This window comes from Condylura cristata, unplaced genomic scaffold (genome assembly GCF_000260355.1).
Source record: "Condylura cristata isolate star-nosed mole 26May11 unplaced genomic scaffold, ConCri1.0 scaffold00001, whole genome shotgun sequence".
Taxonomy (NCBI): Eukaryota; Metazoa; Chordata; class Mammalia; order Eulipotyphla; family Talpidae; genus Condylura; species Condylura cristata.
In genome coordinates, this window is record NW_004567102.1 from 69,739,850 (window position 1) to 69,757,146 (window position 17,297).

The window sequence follows — 17,297 nt, forward strand, 5'->3', positions numbered from 1 at the left end:
TGTCGGTGAGACACTGCCACCATCAAAAAGCAGGGTCTTGCATTGATAAAAGGAAACATCTTGACAACTGTTTCAGAGGCGTAAGTTTTAGATGATGCAACTGCTTTTATCTTTCCTCCAACAGCATCTAATACCTTGTGCAATTTCATTGCTAAGTTCCTTCTCCCTTTCTTCTCCCCCCTCTTTCTTACCCCACCCCTGCCCCCCGCCCTCTGTAGACACAGAACCTCACATGCAGCTACCCTGGGTGGCACAGCACCATTGCTGACCACACCAGACCTCATGGCGACAGTGCACCTGTTTCCTGTCTGGAGGAACTCCACTCCACGCCATCGCTGCCAGTGGATCCTGGCTCCCTACCTGAGGAAAGTGCCTCCCCAGCCAGGTGCATGATCGTCCACCAAGGCAACATTCTGGATGTTAAGGCAACAGTCATAGAATTTGCAGAAACACTTCAAATTATAGATTCTGTAAGTAGAAGGGTTAAGGCAAGTTAATGTTTTTGGAAGGGAATTAGGAAACCATTGCCATTTGCTAGTGAATATCATGTTGTTTAGCTTGATTCCAGTTTTAATTCTGATTTCAAGGTTCTGATTTCATAGGCTCCCTAGATAAAAAGTAGCTTTCATACTTGGCCTTCAAAATGCATACTTTTTTAAATAGAGAAGTTCAGGATCTATAAGCAGGGCTTGGGTTGTGAGAATGATACTTGAATTACTTTCAACTATTTTGGGGGGGGTTGCATTTTAGATCGTACCTAAATAATTGTGTTTACTCAGTGCTTATGGATTTTTTCAGTGTATTTTAAATGACTTTAAGTTCATTGATGGTACCTGGTTTTTCCACAAAACTTTGATTATTGATGTGCAGTCCCGGTTGGTTTCCTGAGATGTCTTTAGTGAAACAAAGCTGAGTTTAGCACCTAAAAAGCAGACCCTCCATACATTTCCTGGGTTTCCCCATTGGTCAGAAAGCACGATTGCCTGGTCACTGGGCAAGGGATGAGTGCTGCCCGAGCATGCTATCGAGAAAAGTTTTCCTTTTCGCTTTGAGTGCCATGCAGTTGAGAGATTACTGGGAGGTCCCGGCAGCTCGCATGGGGAACCAGCCTTGGAGCCACCCGGTGGACCCTCACAAAATGCAGCAGCACAACTGCTAACCGTGAAGCTCTTTCTCAAGAAGTCAAACAAGCAGACCTGGTGTTTTCTTTGCATTCAGCATCTCTTTCTCAGTGCTGTGTTTCAGGTGATGGCGCACATCAGGCACACACTGTCTTAAATTCTGCGCCTCCCACATTGTTTCAGGATTCTTCAGCATGGTGTGATCTCAGCAGTTTTGAATTCTTTGAAGAAGCAGATTTTTCACCTAGCCAACATCACACAGGCAAAGCCCTACAGCTTCAGCAGAGAGAGGGCCATGTGACTAGACCTGCAGGAGAGCCTAGAACAAGGGTGAACAAGCGCAAGTTGAGTGAGGCTTCACTTGACTCGCTCAAGCCCTCACCTCCTGCGAGGCACAGCACAATTCCACTGGTCATCCTCCGAAAAAAGCGGGGCCAGGAGAGTGGCCCCTTAGCCACTGGACACTGTAGCTCCTTCATACTTGCTGACGTCAGCAGTTCACCTCCCAAGCGTTCCCCTGTCAAAAGCCTACCCTTCTCCCCCTCGCAGGTAGAGCAAATTTCTGCACAGCTGTTATTAATGTTCACCAGACACCTGAGCCTTAATCATCTAGAAACTAATCCTTTGGAACAAATGACTAATTACTGATACCCTCACTGATTTCATTTTGTCCTTGAATCTAGTGTTTGCTAAGTCATACTGTGTCCCCAAGTTTAGGCTGTTAGTAGGCTGACTGATGATCTTGCCATAATTCTTTCTCTTTTTGGTGATTGGGAAGATGATTAGTTGCATGGAGTATGTTTTTACTTCCTCCAACACCAGACTTTAACATTCTGTCCCTTTTTCTTCTCCCATTCCTTCGCAACTGTTAATAATTGTAATGGTTTCTGCCTCTTTGTAAACATTATTATGTGAATTACCCAGGGGAGGAGCAACCAAATTATCTTTAGAAAATGTTGGGGATGCAATTAGAAATTTTCAAGATCCTAGTGTAAAATGGGAAAATTTTAGAAGAGGATAAAGAACAAAATGCCTAAGTAAAATAACCTAAGTTTTAATCTCAGTTTTCTCAACATTGACTCTCATGAATACCATAATATTTGATTAGCATCATTTTTGCCAATGAAATTCTTGTTGCATATTTTTTAAGCATAGAGATTATAATTCTTATCAGTTACTTGTATTCTTTTTAAAATAATTGAACTAAATTATTTGGCACTGTAAAACAGTTATCCAGTTAAGTCTGTTGACTTATTTATTTTTTTTTAAGACCAGCTTTCAGTTGGAACAAATGATGTGTCCACCAAAAAAAAAAAAAAAAAATCTTGTTTTTTGCTTGTATTTTCCAGACTGTGTTCTGGAGAATATTAATTCTGCAAGATTTTGATAAATGTTTCAAAAACCATCTGAATGCATGTGGAAAACTGAATTAAACAAAGTTAAAATTTAATTTCTTTACAACAAGACCTTTAGGACCTTTATTAGTGCCTAATAAAGGTTGTGCATTGTGAATGTCTTGAAAGACTGTGATATGTGGAACTGTTTGAGGAACACGTATTATTTCCCCAAAATATCAGTATTCTGAGAGACACAACCATTCAAGAAATTTCCACATAATGTAAATCTATAATAATGGTTTGTAGATGGGTAGAGAAAACAGGGTTATAAAAAGGAGATGATAATTTCAAAACATCATTTTAACACTTTTAATGTTAATAAAGAGTGGCAGATATAGCATAGTAACTATTTTCTTAGATTTTGCAAGCTTTTCATTATTAACCCTAGATTTTATTTCTCGGAAATCACTCAAAATCTTGGGTGTTCGACTGAAATAAAACAATATCCTTTCCAACACTACGTACTCATTAACATCTTTGTCATTTTGTATAGTGAGTCAGTAAACTATACTTCCTTGTTTAGAAGTTGTGATTTTTAAGTTGAGCTCAATAAAGAATCAGTGGTTAGTGTTTTTTTAACTTTAAATTTTCTTTCTTCCAAAATTTAGTTCTTTAATACTTCCAGTAATCATGAAAATTTAGATTTGGAAATGCCTTCTTTAACTTCCACCCCTCTCAATGGTCACAAATTGACTGTTACAACGCCGTTTCATAGAGACCAGACTGTGAAGACTCAAAAGGAAAATACTCTGTAAGTTCTTGGTCTAAGGATAAAATTATTGATCTTATTTATTTACAGAATATAGAACATAGTTAATAGCACCTAATAGTTCCCAAATGTCTGATCCATTTATATGGATGTGATTACATGAACACACTTGTATGTGCCTTATTACATGTATTCTCATGTTGAATATGTCCATCCCAAGCACAAAGGTGGAATTTTGGATGCAAACTAAATTGCCTTTTGTAGTTAACTTCGAAGTCTCCTATATATGCAGAGGTACTTTTATATAGTTTTTCCACTCAGTTTTTCTGTATGTTTTCTATTTGACCTTTTTTCTTTAGTGAAAACAAGATTTTCAAATTCCTTTTATCTTTTATTATTAGCTTCAGAATAGAAATGAATATGACTCTTAGTTCATGTTTTTTCAATCTTATTTTTTTTCCATTTTGAAGCTTTTCCATGGCTAGGACCTCTCCGGATATCCCCAAAAATATTATGATTAGAAATTAAAGAATGATTAAGCAGTCATTTGTTTTCAGGAAAGTCTTAACCAATTCAAAGAAATGGCAGAAATTATCAATGAAAATTTAAAATAAAATGACATTTTATTATTTCTAAGTATAAGAAGTATATTTATAAAAGTTAGCATGTGTTCCTATTGTGGGTCCTGTTTTAATGAATTGATAAAATTAATTTGTACACGAGTGACATCAGATTGTCATAATACTTATGGTCATTATAAAGATCAAGATGATACTACTTGTGTTCAAGACTACTGAAGAAAAATGAAAAGTATTCTAATGCTCATAGTTGTTGGTGCATAATATTTTGAAATATTTGAAAATATGTGCTGTCTTATTGTCTTTTTCTTAACAATACATATATTACCCAGAATACTCAATTTCAGATCAGCTGAACTTACTTCATACAGTAGAAAACAATATTAAATACAATAGGTAGAGGAATGTAAGAAATATATATTATTCTTAACATTGAACCAATCCTTGTTTTCCTTTTAAAGCTTTAGAACTCCAGCTATCAAAAGGTCAATTTTAGAAAGCTCTCCAAGAACTCCTACACCATTCAAACATGCACTCGCAGCTCAAGAAATTAAATATGGCCCCCTTAAGATGCTAGTAAGTTTTAGTAAAATTCTTGGAGTTACTTCATTTGCTAATACAAACAACTTTTCCCTCTAATCGCAACAAACATACTCTTTTCTTTAGCCTCAGACACCATCTCATCTAGTTGATGACCTACAGGATGTGATCAAACAGGAATCTGATGAATCTGGAATTATTGCTGAGTTCCAAGAGAATGGACCACCTTTACTGAAGAAGATCAAACAAGAGGTAAACAGAAGAACCTGTAGAAGGAACAGCTGTGAATCTGGCCCCCTTTCGTCCCTGTGGGTAGCCCTGATGTGTCTGCTTCACACTAAGTAACAAGACCAATTCTCATGCAAGATGCAGTTAGAAGGTAGTGTCATGCCCCAGGCCTGTGACTGTTCATTTGGGAAGACACACACCTTTTATCTGCTTCATGTTTGAACAGAAAACAGCTAGAACGTGTACAGGGAAAAGAAATATCCTTTACTGTGATTTTTTTTATCACAGTGATATATATGGATATACCATTAATACATGAGTATTTAATTTTCTGATATCAGAGACTTGAAATTTAAAATAAAGAAATAATAAACTTAATGCATAATATAAAAGAACAGGAATCTAACTGGCAAAGTTCAAGGTTTTAGCATGGTGGCAAGGAGTCTCCCCAGCAGATTAGATTTATCCCTCTTAAATCTTTTTTCATAAAAAGTGTTTTTGAGACTGCCATAGTTTCCTTTTTGTCAGCTTTATTGAAATGTACCTGACAAACCTGTAAGAGATTTAAAGTGTACAGTGTGCTTATTTAATGGATGCATTCTTCACTGAAAGGATCCATCACCTTACTTCACATATATGTATACCTTTTCCTAGGAGGACACTAGCAAATTTCAGTTCTATACTACAGCACTATCAGTTGCAGTTACTGTGTTGTATATTAGATCTTCAGACCGTCTTCATCTTACAGAAATTTACTCAAGACGAAATTTTTTATGGGTAGGTCTATGCTAAAAATAACGAAGTATTTCCTGTCTGCTTTTAGGTGGAATCTCCAACTGATAAAGCAGGAAACTTCTTCTGCTCAAACCAATGGGAAGCGGAGAGTCTGAACACACAGCTTTTCACACAAGCATCGCCTGTGGCTGATGTGCCAGTAAGTCACACCCATATGTTATGTGATGGGAACCTCACAGGATTCTGGGTGAGGAATGTGGTTTCAGCACTCTTTAAGACATCTCATTTCTAAGTAGTCTCGCTACTTATGAAGTTATGAAGTTGAGATTTTCTTTATATTTTGGAAATAGATTCTGTTCCATCACAGACTTTGTTTACCCTCTTATGATTTGAGAATCCATCCTAAAAATTTGCTGTGTGAATATACATCTTGCCATGAAAAAAGGATGTATATTTTCAAAATATATAATGCAATGTTGCATTATATATTTTCCTTTTATGTATTTGTCTTCTAAGTGTCATCTTTGCTAAGTTGTCTTTTTTTTTTGGTTTTATGTAGCATCTGATGTAGTGCCAAATATGGTGTCCACAGTGGATATTCTTTGTGTAGCCAATATTGCTTTGCCTTGGTTACCACCGTTTTTTCATAGAGTGTATATTTTAGACTAGTTTTAGGTTGACAACTAAGGAGCTGAAGGCACAGAGATTTCCTATTCTCATGCATGCATAGCGTTCTCTATTATCAACATCCCCTATCAGAGCGGGACATTTATCGTAACTGGTGAACCTACAGTGATATGCATCATCACCCCAATAGCAATAGTGTACACTCTTGGTGTTGTACATTCCATAGGTCTAGACAAATTTATAGTGATTTACATCCATCTCTGCCCTAAAAATCTGCTGTGCTTCATTGAATCCTCCCTCTCTTTCTCTCCTAACCTCTAGAACCATTGATATTTTTACCTTCTCTATGTTTCTGCCTTCCCCCAAATGTCATATAATTAGAATTATATAGTATCTAGCCTTTTCAGAATAGTGTCTTTCACCTATTAAATGAATTTACGGTTCCTCCATGTCCTCCATGTCTCCTCCATGCCCTGATAGCTTGTTTCTTTCCAGTATTTAGGTATCAGTATTTTTTTTTGAAGTATGTAATTTGTCACTGTTACTCTTTTCTCTTGCTAATACGGTTGAGATTTGAGATTTATTCAGTGCATACTAAGTGGTACGTACTATTCTAAGACCTTTAGCTGCCTTAACTCATTTAATCCTCATAATAAGTTTGGTAACATTATCATTTCCTTTATACCAGCTGGGAAACTGAGGCACAGGCAGGGTAAGTCACTTGCTCAAGATTATATAGCTAATTAGTGAGGGTTCTGGACTAGAACTCAGAAAGCATAATTCCACATTCAATACTGTGAGCCATTATACTATACTGCCTTCAGTTGTAGCTCTAAAGTAGCATTGTACCATGATAGGAAATAAACAACTCTTGCCAGAAACTCATAATCTTTCATTTTTAAGAGCATGTATTTATTAATTTTTTTAGCAGGTGTTTTTTGAGTGCCTACCTCTTTCCCAGAATTATGTAGGGGCCTCAAACTTTGTTTTGGTGTTGTTTGCCACAATGGAAACTAAAGTTAGTGTATGGTTGAATTTTCCTGACTTACTGGGGAGAGAATTTCTGGCAGGTACTTGCATTGTTTTTATGCTAAATATACCACTTTGTAGTAATCAACTTTCTAAATTGTTAGGATTGTGTCAGCTCTCATATTATCTAACCTCATTTAAATTTCAAATTATCCTTTCCCTTTAGAATATCCTTACAAGTTCCGTTTTAATGACACCAGTGTCAGAAGATGAAGACAATGTTCTCAAAGCTTTTACAGTTCCTAAACACAGGTCCCTGGCGAGTCCCATGCAGGTAATAACTGTTCTAACATTGTTATCTTAAAAGTCATTCACTGAAAATTTGTCAAATTTTTAAAAAAAAAAAAAAAAAAAAACACTTTAGACATGAGTGGGGTGATGCTTTGAAACAATTCTTGATGTCTCAAAAAACTAAAATCCCTTATTGCTGCTTACATGGGACATGCTGGAAGGTTTTATTAGAGCAGGTTCCCAAAAGAGGATGATGTGAAACACTCCTTACTGGGGATGGATCAGTATCTCCTTCTGCTTTTAAGTATTTTGTGCCATGTATGGATAGAGTTTCATCTTCATTCCAAATGTTTATTATTGAAGCTATCTTACTAAGCCAGCAAAGCTCAGACACTGTGTAGATTTTCAACAAAAACTGAAATTAGCTGGCTAGAAAATAATCACAATCTATTCAACTGTCAGAATAAGAAAGTCAGCTGTCACTGTCGTGTGACTCATCTGTAGCCGACCATCTGCTGCTGGGTTTTACACTGAGATTTTCCTTGTAACTCTGAAGTAGGTGTATATTGATGAAACACAACAAATTCCAAATTAATCCTGAATCAAATGTAAATAGGAATGCAAATTTGCTTCCCTAAATTATTTAAAGCAGTTTTGCACATGAAATAGCCTAGTGTCCAGCCAGGGGCAGGGCCCTCCCTTCCTTCCCCCATGGTCCATGGACAGGACATGAACCCTGTCACAAGAGAGAATGTGGAATCAACAGAGAATTTAAAGACACTTAGCAAGAGGGTGTGCTTTGTAAGGGAAAGAACTTGCCTATCATTATGATAGGCTTTCTCTCCCCAAATGGAGAGAAACATGAAACTTCCCTTTTTTAAGATTTTGTGCCTTTTAACATTTTTTAAATAATACAAATACAGCTGGAAGGGCTTATAAGCTTATTTTGTTTCTTAATTCCATCAAAGTGCTTTCCTTGTGACCTCTGTCTGATCCTCTTGCTTTGGTGAAAGATGAGTGTTGACTAGGGTGTGGGTTAGGGAAACCCATATATGTGGGGAGTCTCAGTTGCTCCTGGGTCCATGAGGCCTGTAGGCCCCAGAGAAGAAGATTAGGTGGTATATAGGATCGGGAGATAATGAGTAGGACAAACTCAGCTGAGACATGAGAGAGACACAGAAAAGGGATAAGAAGGACATGAAGGCAAAGGTCAGCCATTTCACAACTTTATCTGTAGCCTATCCTCCGTCCAAAGGAGAAACTGTTTTACTTTCCCTCTTCCTCTCCAAATTACTTAACCCTTCATTACCAGAGCACAGAATCTGACTAATGCTATTTGTACTTTAAGCTAGATGAAGTTTTACACATACTTTGGAACCTAGTCTGGGATTCAACTTGTACAGTTAGTAGTGTAGAAAAAGTGCATTCTAAATCTCAAAGTGCAAACCAAATCATTCATCATTATCAATCATCATTATGTAAGTTGAAATCCCTGATTATTTACTAAAACTGCATCCTAAAATTTCTTGCTCTAATCAGATAGTGTTTAAATAAAATGATTAGAATGATTGCATTTTAAAAAGTCAATTTGGGATCTTATTATCTACATAATTTGTTTTTTATTTGATGGACATTTCAGTTTTCTTGAATCCAAGCTTAAATAGTAACTATTTTATTAGTCTATATTTTCTAGTATCTCTAGCTTATCAAGTAATCATAAACTTGCCTGTAAGTTAATTTTAAAATCAGTGTGTACTCAGTGTGTAACATGGCTTACTGATTTATCAGAGAAAATGAATTTTAATAACCTGCTATAACAGGTCAATTATTTTAAGAAACAGTCACTGAATGAATGAATGATATTCACAAATTATAGCCCTTTTAAGTCATGGACATCTATCTTCTGATACCCTAGAAATATGTGATTTCTAAATTGGGAAATGAATCAGGTGCTTCTAAATATTAAAAAAACATTCTCAGCATTTGACATAATATTTATTTAATTATATTTATGTAGGTGATATCATTTGTTTAAAACATAGTGCTTATCATACATTTCCACTGGTAATTCAGCTCCACCTCACTATGCAGATTTCTTAGGCATGCTATATTTGGAACATGCAATGCATTTGTCAGAGGATCTGGCTTTTAGATTTAAGATTATTTTATATAACCTATAACTTTGTAATTTTGTTCTTATAGTAAATCAAATGTTTAATTGGACTTTAGCAAAGCAGTTAAGGCATTTTTGTCATAGGGCTTTTAATTAAAACAAGTAGATATGATTCCCAAAATATTTTTAAATTCCAAAACATAAAATACTTTCAACTTATATCATCTGATTACATATCTAGTTATTAAAATAGCATTGCTTAGATACAAGAGAATTTTGTTAAAGCTATAGTAACTGCAACACTGTGTTTTGTCTTTTCATTGTTAATTGCTCCTGGCTTTATTGTGGCAATGATACTTTAGACAGAGCAGCTATTGTTTTTGAGGCCCATGTCGGGCTTTTATGGCCAGTTTCTGATGTGTTTTTAAATGCACATGCTTACACATAAGTAAGTGAAATTACATTTTTACTTTACAACTAGACATGCAAGGAAGCCATGAGTTTAACATTTTTAATAGTACATTTCAAACATGCAGTGAATATAAAAATTTACTAGGTTTAACAATTATTCATATGTTTACTTCATTTACTTTTTTGAAGTAGTTTAGGGTAAATTCTATGCATTATAAAATTTTACTTTTATATATTCCCAGATATATCTCTAAAAAATATATTTTGTATGTTGCCTGAACTAGTAATGCAAATTATTCAAATAATTCCTTAATCTCATTCTCAGGCTATATTTAAATTTTTCTATCAATCCAAGAAGGAACACTTTTATGATTAATTTGATCAAAGTTGAGATAATTTCACACATTGTACTTGTTACATTTCTTTTCATCTGTAAGCTAGTGCTATCCAATTATTCTGCAATGCTGGAAATGTCCACTGTGTTCTGTCCAAGAATAGCCACCAGTCCTCTGTAGCCATGGAGGTTTGAAATGTGGCAAGTGTCACAGAGGAACAGAATCTTCAATTTTATATTGTTTAAATGGCTTTCATTTAACAGTCACATTTCCTTCCTCTATTCCTGGAACCAGCCATTCTCCAAGGTGCTCTGGTCTTTTTTGTGGGAAATGGTATACAGAGATCAAAATCAGGTTATTACGTGTGCCTGTTTGTTATGTGGGTTGTCAGTGAGAAGTAATGAATCTTAATAACTCAGAACTTCCTATATATTCCCCATCTATATGCTGTCATGTTTAAATAGGGGCCATTCTAAGCCATTATGCATGAATAATTTAAACCTTTAAAAAATGTTTGTGCTTAAAATCTTTTTCCAAGAGGAATTTGTGACAGCTGCATAATCTTATATAATTGTTGGAAATTTTAAAATTTGCTCCAATTTAAATTGTAAAAGCAAGCAGGTATCATAATAATACTGAGGCATTTTTTATATTTGTATCTTTCATGTAACTTAGAACATCTGAGATTTCTATGTTTGCCACTTAAGTGTTTTTCCCTTGTTGGAGGAGTCAGCTAGAGGATGGTATCTGAAAGTGTGTGAACTGATTGTAAATGAGTAAATTAGTGTTCAGCCTAGAAAGCTTGCGGTTTGGGGTAGGAAAGGTAGATTCAGTGTTGGAATGGAATGCTACTGAACTCTGCTATTTAGAAGTTTCCTCTAGAGAGAGACAGACAGACAAACAGAAAGACGGAGAAAAGAGCAGCCCTTTTTTTCTCAGCCTGCTTTCAGTTTGCTTTTTATTCTGAAATAATATTTTATGTTAATAAACACTTTTAAAATGGACAGTTTCACTGATAGATTTAAAACTAAAGTTGTAAGCCTTCTGACTTGTGTATTTTTCCCTTAAATTACATTTTTTTATTCCTCCTCAAAACACCATGTAAAAGATGTATTCATATACTTTTTACTTACCCACTTTCCTCTTTTTTGTAACCACAGAATGACAGCCTTAAATTTTAATTTCCTGACTTGGCTTGTCTTGGTTTTACTTTTTTAAAACAGTGACTTTAAGTACTTACATCAAGCCATTATTTAAGACGTTAGCACAGCATCAAAGAGTCTTCAAATATTATTTTGAGCAATTGAAGCATAAGTATGCTTCAATACCATGTGTTTTGTTTCACCCCTATCTTCCTATGAATTGTACAGTTTTCAAAAAATAGGGCAGACGCTCTGTGTAGTTGACACGTGTAACGAACTAGCATGCAGTCAAAAAACCAGGTTCTAGTATGGACTCCACCATTTTCTAATGGCATGCGTCCAGTGCACTAACCCTTCGGACCAAAATGATCTCATCTCTCACTTGGGGATCCTAGTCTATTCTTCATGCATCACACAAAGCTGCTGTGAATATCAAATGGATATGCTAATGCTTTCAAAATAGTAGCATGCTTAGCAGTGTACACAGGTGGAACCTATTATTAGGCAAAAGCTGTGTGCAGTTTCTGCCTTTAGAAACTCAGGCCAGGCAGCTCCACAACAGCCAGATCTTCTTCTGGCACTGTGGTGTATTATTTCCTCTAGCAGGTGTTCTTATTCCCTGTTCCACTCCTGCAGAACTGTGTCAGTGTGTCACCAAAAGAGATTGCTGACTCAACTGATTCCTGAAATAAAGACAGTCAGATCTCTTTGGTGTTATGGAGAAGAAACTGATTTCCTGGTGTCTCAACTTTCCTGCTACTTGTGTTGTCATATCAACAGACACAGAGAGTCTGTGTACCTGTGCTATAGATCCTTCGGGCATTTCTTAGTATTCTGTGTTGTTGACCTGCTCCTCTGAACACCTCTTTGCTCAATTTGTTTTCCATGTAGGTCACTGTTTTCCACCTGCTCTGGCAGTATTCACATGGCTGTTGGTAATCTTGTCACTGTGACCTGCTTTCAATATGTAAGATAAACAAGTGTGCCAGCTACAGCTTGCAAGTTGAACTGAGAAAAGCAACATGAATGGGGAATTATTTTCTTCAGATGAATTAAGTAGAGGAGTCAGATAATTTTTACTCTTGGACACCATTATTTTAAAAAAGAAAACAAAAGAAAAATGTGCTACCATCTCTGAAGTTGCTTTGGCTTTATAAAATCTTTTCTTTTTTTATTTAATGACGTATCCAAGTTCCCCTTTAGGTCTGTGAATCCCTACCTTGCCAGGATTCTTGACATCAGCAGCTGTGTAAAAACTGCTATCGGAATATAGTAATAATAGTAGCAGTTGTTCAGCCTGATGAAAAAACTGTTTATATTCTACCTATAAATGAGAAGATTATCTAATTCTGACAGAAAACCACCTGTGAATGTTGTCTCTTCTCATTTTATTTCTCCAGTTTTCTACAAAGGATCTGAGTGTTTATTTAAAGAGCTTTAGCAGGATATCCCAGTTAAAGCTTTGACAGTCTATTTACAATTCACTTATGCCCAGGGGCAATCAAACACATATCACAGGAGAAGCAAAATAACTTGAAGGCAAAAAGAGGAGGATGTGTAGAAGGATTATTAATGTTGAAAATGAATTAGGGGAGAGTGACATGTCAGTAATAGCACTGTGGGTTAGTACTTTTACAGGAATTCATGCGCACAAGTCCCATCATTCTGAAATTCTTAATATAAATGAAAATAAAATTTAAGGAAAGGGAATAAGGAAGATACACAAAGGTATAGATGACACTATTAAAAAATATTCTTCCAGCACAAAGACATTTAATCCTCCTTTGTCAAAACTATTTTGTCTGCTTGAAAAGTTGGCCCAGGGCCCTAGGGTGTCAAGGAAGAAACGGAAATAGCAAAAGGGGAGCTGCCATTTTGGCTGTTAGACCCAAGCATTCATGTTCTCACCCCAGAACTTGACCTCCTGCTCTTCCTTTCCTTTCATAACATAGGTGTGTGTCTGCTCTGACCTGCTTTTTCATTCACTGCTTTGAGCAATACTTGCTCTGTGCTCTCATGGTGCAAAAAGGAGCTGCCCACTTGTGCACACCCACTGGGCTTTATTTTTTTAAAAAAAAGATTTATTTAATTTACTTATGCATATAAGAGCTGGGGGTAGACCAGAGGTGCCGGGATGAGAGGACTCACCCGAGACAAGAGTGGGGAGCAGAACAGGCAGATCTACTGAAACACACTGCTGAGGGGGCAGGTGAGGTCTGCTACGCCATGTGGGTCAGCTCCCTGCGGGGTTGGTGCTGCAGTGGCTGCCAATAGCTTCCTAGTGCTGAGACTTCATCCCTTGCACCACCAGAGAGGCCCCCGCTGGCCTTTTGTTCCTGAGCAAAGGTGGTGCTTGCCCACAGTGGCTCCGGGCTTCTAGGGATGTACTGAGAGATTAAGCTGTTCCAGGCCCTTTGCCATCTCAGGCCCCAACTCAGCAGGCATGTGTATCTGAGCGCTCCACTTTCTGGCATTCCATCAATTCGCTGTTTTTGCATAAACTCTTTTGTGACTTAGGAGAAGCTGTCCATTTGAAAAGTTTTCTCAAAATACTGTTTAAAAATGCATACTACTTTCTTTATTGACCTTGTGTGAAATACCTCGTCCTAGCGGCAAAGCTAAACTGGAATAAAGCGATGAGCTGCAGGGGAAAATAATTTCAATTTGAAAATATCTTCAGCTGATAATACTTGGTATTAGGCTCTCCTGAACAGATTTGGTAGTTCTCAGTTTAGAATTAAGTACTGTATTGCCAAGGATCAGAGCTTGAGGCATAGAAGAACAAGTGTAAGATTGTTCTAAAATGATATTTTGAGGTACTTAATTTATAGAAAAATTAAGGTACTTAGTTTTAGAAAATTAATACTATAATTACTTGAAATTAATTCAATTAAAATTAATTTTTATGTTGAACTCTTAAAAAGTAGTATTATAAATTCTATAACTCAGTGGAAAATGTTAACAAGAGTAAAGAAACCATCCTTCCTTCCTTAGTCTTCACTTTCTCTTCTAGCCCTACTTTCACTCCCCAACCCATTTGTTTAACTGTCTCCTTCTATTTTGGCTTATGTGCATCTTTATATTGATTTACATTCACATAGAAGGTGTGAGTTTATTGAGATCTCTCATTGCACTTCTTTTTTAGTCATTTGTTTTGTAAGGTGCACACACGTCGACTTTTGTATGACTTGTCTATAAGCCCTGCAGTGTGTCCTTACCACCACCACACCTCCATGGGACACATCCACCTCCTGAACTAATCACAGTGAAGTGCTAGTTATGTAATGTCACATTGCTCCAATAACTGCACATACAAGCTCAGTACCTGAAATGTTAACCATTGACTTTTATGTTTTAACTGACTTCTTATGACCATTTGGTGTTACCTGTGCTGCAATTAAAAACTGTAGCAACATATGTAAGCAATCAATTAAACTAAAATGTGGAATTTGGATGGACAGATACACCACAGAGAAATCTGTATACTTAACTCACTTGCTTGAGCCTATTTAGAACTATTTCAAAGATGCTTTAATGACCCTAGTGGTTTTGTTTAGAAATATGAAATATGATTCAGTGGCTGAAGTCAGCCCCTGTTGTCTGTCCTGTCATTTCTATTATACACAATTCCAGGAAACATAACAATAATTCATCCTGCTAGGTAGTATTTCAAATTATACATTGAGCCTTCAGAGTAAACTGTATGAACTTGGATGGTGTCTTTTATGTGGGTGGTGAAGTGGCGTGGCAGATTGGGCAGAAGCGGAAAAATACAGTTTGTGATAGGAAAGGTGACAACTTAGTAACATGGCACTGTAAACCTCCTGCCCCTGAAACTTTGTTCCAGCTACCAGGCAAGGAAATGTATCAAATGCCACTGTCATCTGGAGTTATTAAGCCTCTTTGCTAAAAAGTCTGCAGACTTCCACACCCTTTGTAAACACTTCTTCCAGCCCTCCAGGACCTGACCTCACTTCACGAGTCCCCACTGACAGGCAATCTAGGGAAGTAACATCCGACCAGCATAAGGCTTTGGATCCCCGTTCTTGCTCCATCACTAATTACCTAAGCGTCCTGGAAGCTGTTGCTTATATTCTCCCGTCCTTTAAAATTACCTAGGCTGTACAACAAGTGCAATGATTCCTACCTGTGCCACAGATGTTTGTGTGTAGATCAAACAAGATGATGCAAAATACCCAGGAGCATGTTGTGTCACACAGTAAACATATTAGTGGATGTCATTAAAACTACTGTCTCTCTTCCTCTACTAGTTGTTCCTACCAGCAGTGTACAAAAATTCAGCTCCTGATTCCATCACACTTTCTCTACCTGGTTTCTGCTCCTTCCTACCCACCTGTCTGTCTGAGTCTTGTTTATTCCTGCCCTGCCCCTACAGAATCACCCCATCGACCTCCTTTTTCAGCTAAGTATGGCACCACAAACCTCTCAGCAATAACAAAGCCTGTTATTGTTCCCCTGTTTCACATGTGTTCATTTTGTCTCAGGAAGGTCAGGAGGCTCAAGGGAACAGATGCCTTTCTTAATTTTTCGTTCCGTACCAATGTGGCACTCTTAGATGTCAAGACCACGAACAGTTGTGCTTTTTCTAAACCAGCTTTGGTTTCTGTTGGGCTTTCGAGGGATCTGGAGACCAGATCTTGGATCAGCTTATGTTTCTGTTTCCCTCTTTGCTTTGACTGCTAAGAAGCTTGAGGTTTACATGTACTTCATGGCAAGTGTTTTCTATGCAAATCTGACACAAATTAATATTTTTTTAATTTTCCGATATTTCTCTGTAACCCTGCCTGATCCACTTTATAAACCCTTTTATTTTTTATTTATTGCTTAAAATTTGTCTGACTGCCTTAAATCCTTTGAGAACTAAGTAAGACACAAATAATAGGTATTTTAGTTTGAGGCAATATGAAGGCAGGAGCAGGGCTATGAAGCACGCAGAATTAGATTCAAAGTCCTACTACTGCTCACTGGTGAGTGGCCTGGTTAGAAAGTGGATTTATTTTGGTTGTTCAATCCCAGCAGCTTCAAGAAGCCATTTGTTCAGGTGACTAAAATACGCATGAATTTGTTTAATGAGTAAAAGACTGATCACCTTAGATACCTGGGGATTCTGCTCATTCCGGTCAGCATCTTCATAAAATCACCCGAAAGACAATGGATTTCAATTATGAACATGCAGATGTAGCTTAGGGCACTGTTTGGAGTGGCCTTTTTCTCTGGGGGGGGGGGGGATAAGCCATTTTGATAGTGACTAGCACTAGAGAATGCCAGATTCCTGGGAGCCAGAAAATGCCAAGGCCTCCCTGCTGTCAGCCACATGCGTGCTGTAGCTTAGAACTGGCTCTGTCCAGATTAGGAATCCATTTGTGGCTAAAGGACTCACTTCCTGTGTGACCATGCTCTAATCCTCTTCCTCCCCATCAGCCTTGCAGCGATGTCTGGGAAGCTGCATCCTGTGGAAAGACGGAAGATCAGATATCAGCTTCAGGTCCGGCTCGGAAATATGTGAATGCCTTCTCAACCCGGACGCTGGTCATGTGAGACGTTTCCAGACAAGCATTATGGTTTTCAGAACACTTCAAGTTGACTTAGGATATATCATCCCTCTACATGAAACTTTTCGTGAATGGGAGAAGACCCTATTTTTGTTGTGGTACAACAGTTGAGAGCAGCACCAAGTGCATTTAGGTGGATGAAATCTCATCAGATTTCAAAAGATTTTTTTTAATAAATAACAGTCTTACCTAATTTATTAGGTAATGAATTGTAATCAGTTGTTAATATCTTGATGCAGATTTTTTTTAAGACATAAAATGATTTATCTGTATTTTCAATGATCCAACAGACCAGTATTTTTTCCTGCGGGGGTTTTGAAATTTTACATTAAAAAAAATGTACTCCAATATTTCACTTTTCTCAATCACTAAACACAATGCATTACTATAAATGTCAGCTTACTACCATGAGATGCTCAATCAAGATTGTAAATGCTCATTTATGGTTAATAACATTGGAGGTACATTTGTTGTACTGAACCACTGTATGAGGTTTTTGTTAGCTTGCTTTAAAAATTATTACTGTAT

At 37.1% G+C, this 17,297-nt stretch overlaps 1 protein-coding gene across 1 annotated transcript in view; it reads left to right on the plus strand.

Moving 5' to 3' along the window:
* Window positions 1-17,066, plus strand: part of MYB (v-myb avian myeloblastosis viral oncogene homolog) — a 29,666-nt gene extending 12,600 nt beyond the window's left edge. The window contains exons 9-16 of the mRNA XM_012735260.1: window positions 219-470; window positions 1,305-1,670; window positions 3,127-3,269; window positions 4,267-4,381; window positions 4,472-4,597; window positions 5,397-5,507; window positions 7,131-7,238; window positions 16,639-17,066. Of these exons, the coding sequence (XP_012590714.1) occupies window positions 219-470; window positions 1,305-1,670; window positions 3,127-3,269; window positions 4,267-4,381; window positions 4,472-4,597; window positions 5,397-5,507; window positions 7,131-7,238; window positions 16,639-16,755 (1,338 nt within the window). The 3' untranslated portion in view covers window positions 16,756-17,066. The remainder of the gene's footprint in view (window positions 1-218; window positions 471-1,304; window positions 1,671-3,126; window positions 3,270-4,266; window positions 4,382-4,471; window positions 4,598-5,396; window positions 5,508-7,130; window positions 7,239-16,638) is intronic.
* The last annotated feature ends 231 nt before the right edge of the window (window positions 17,067-17,297 follow it).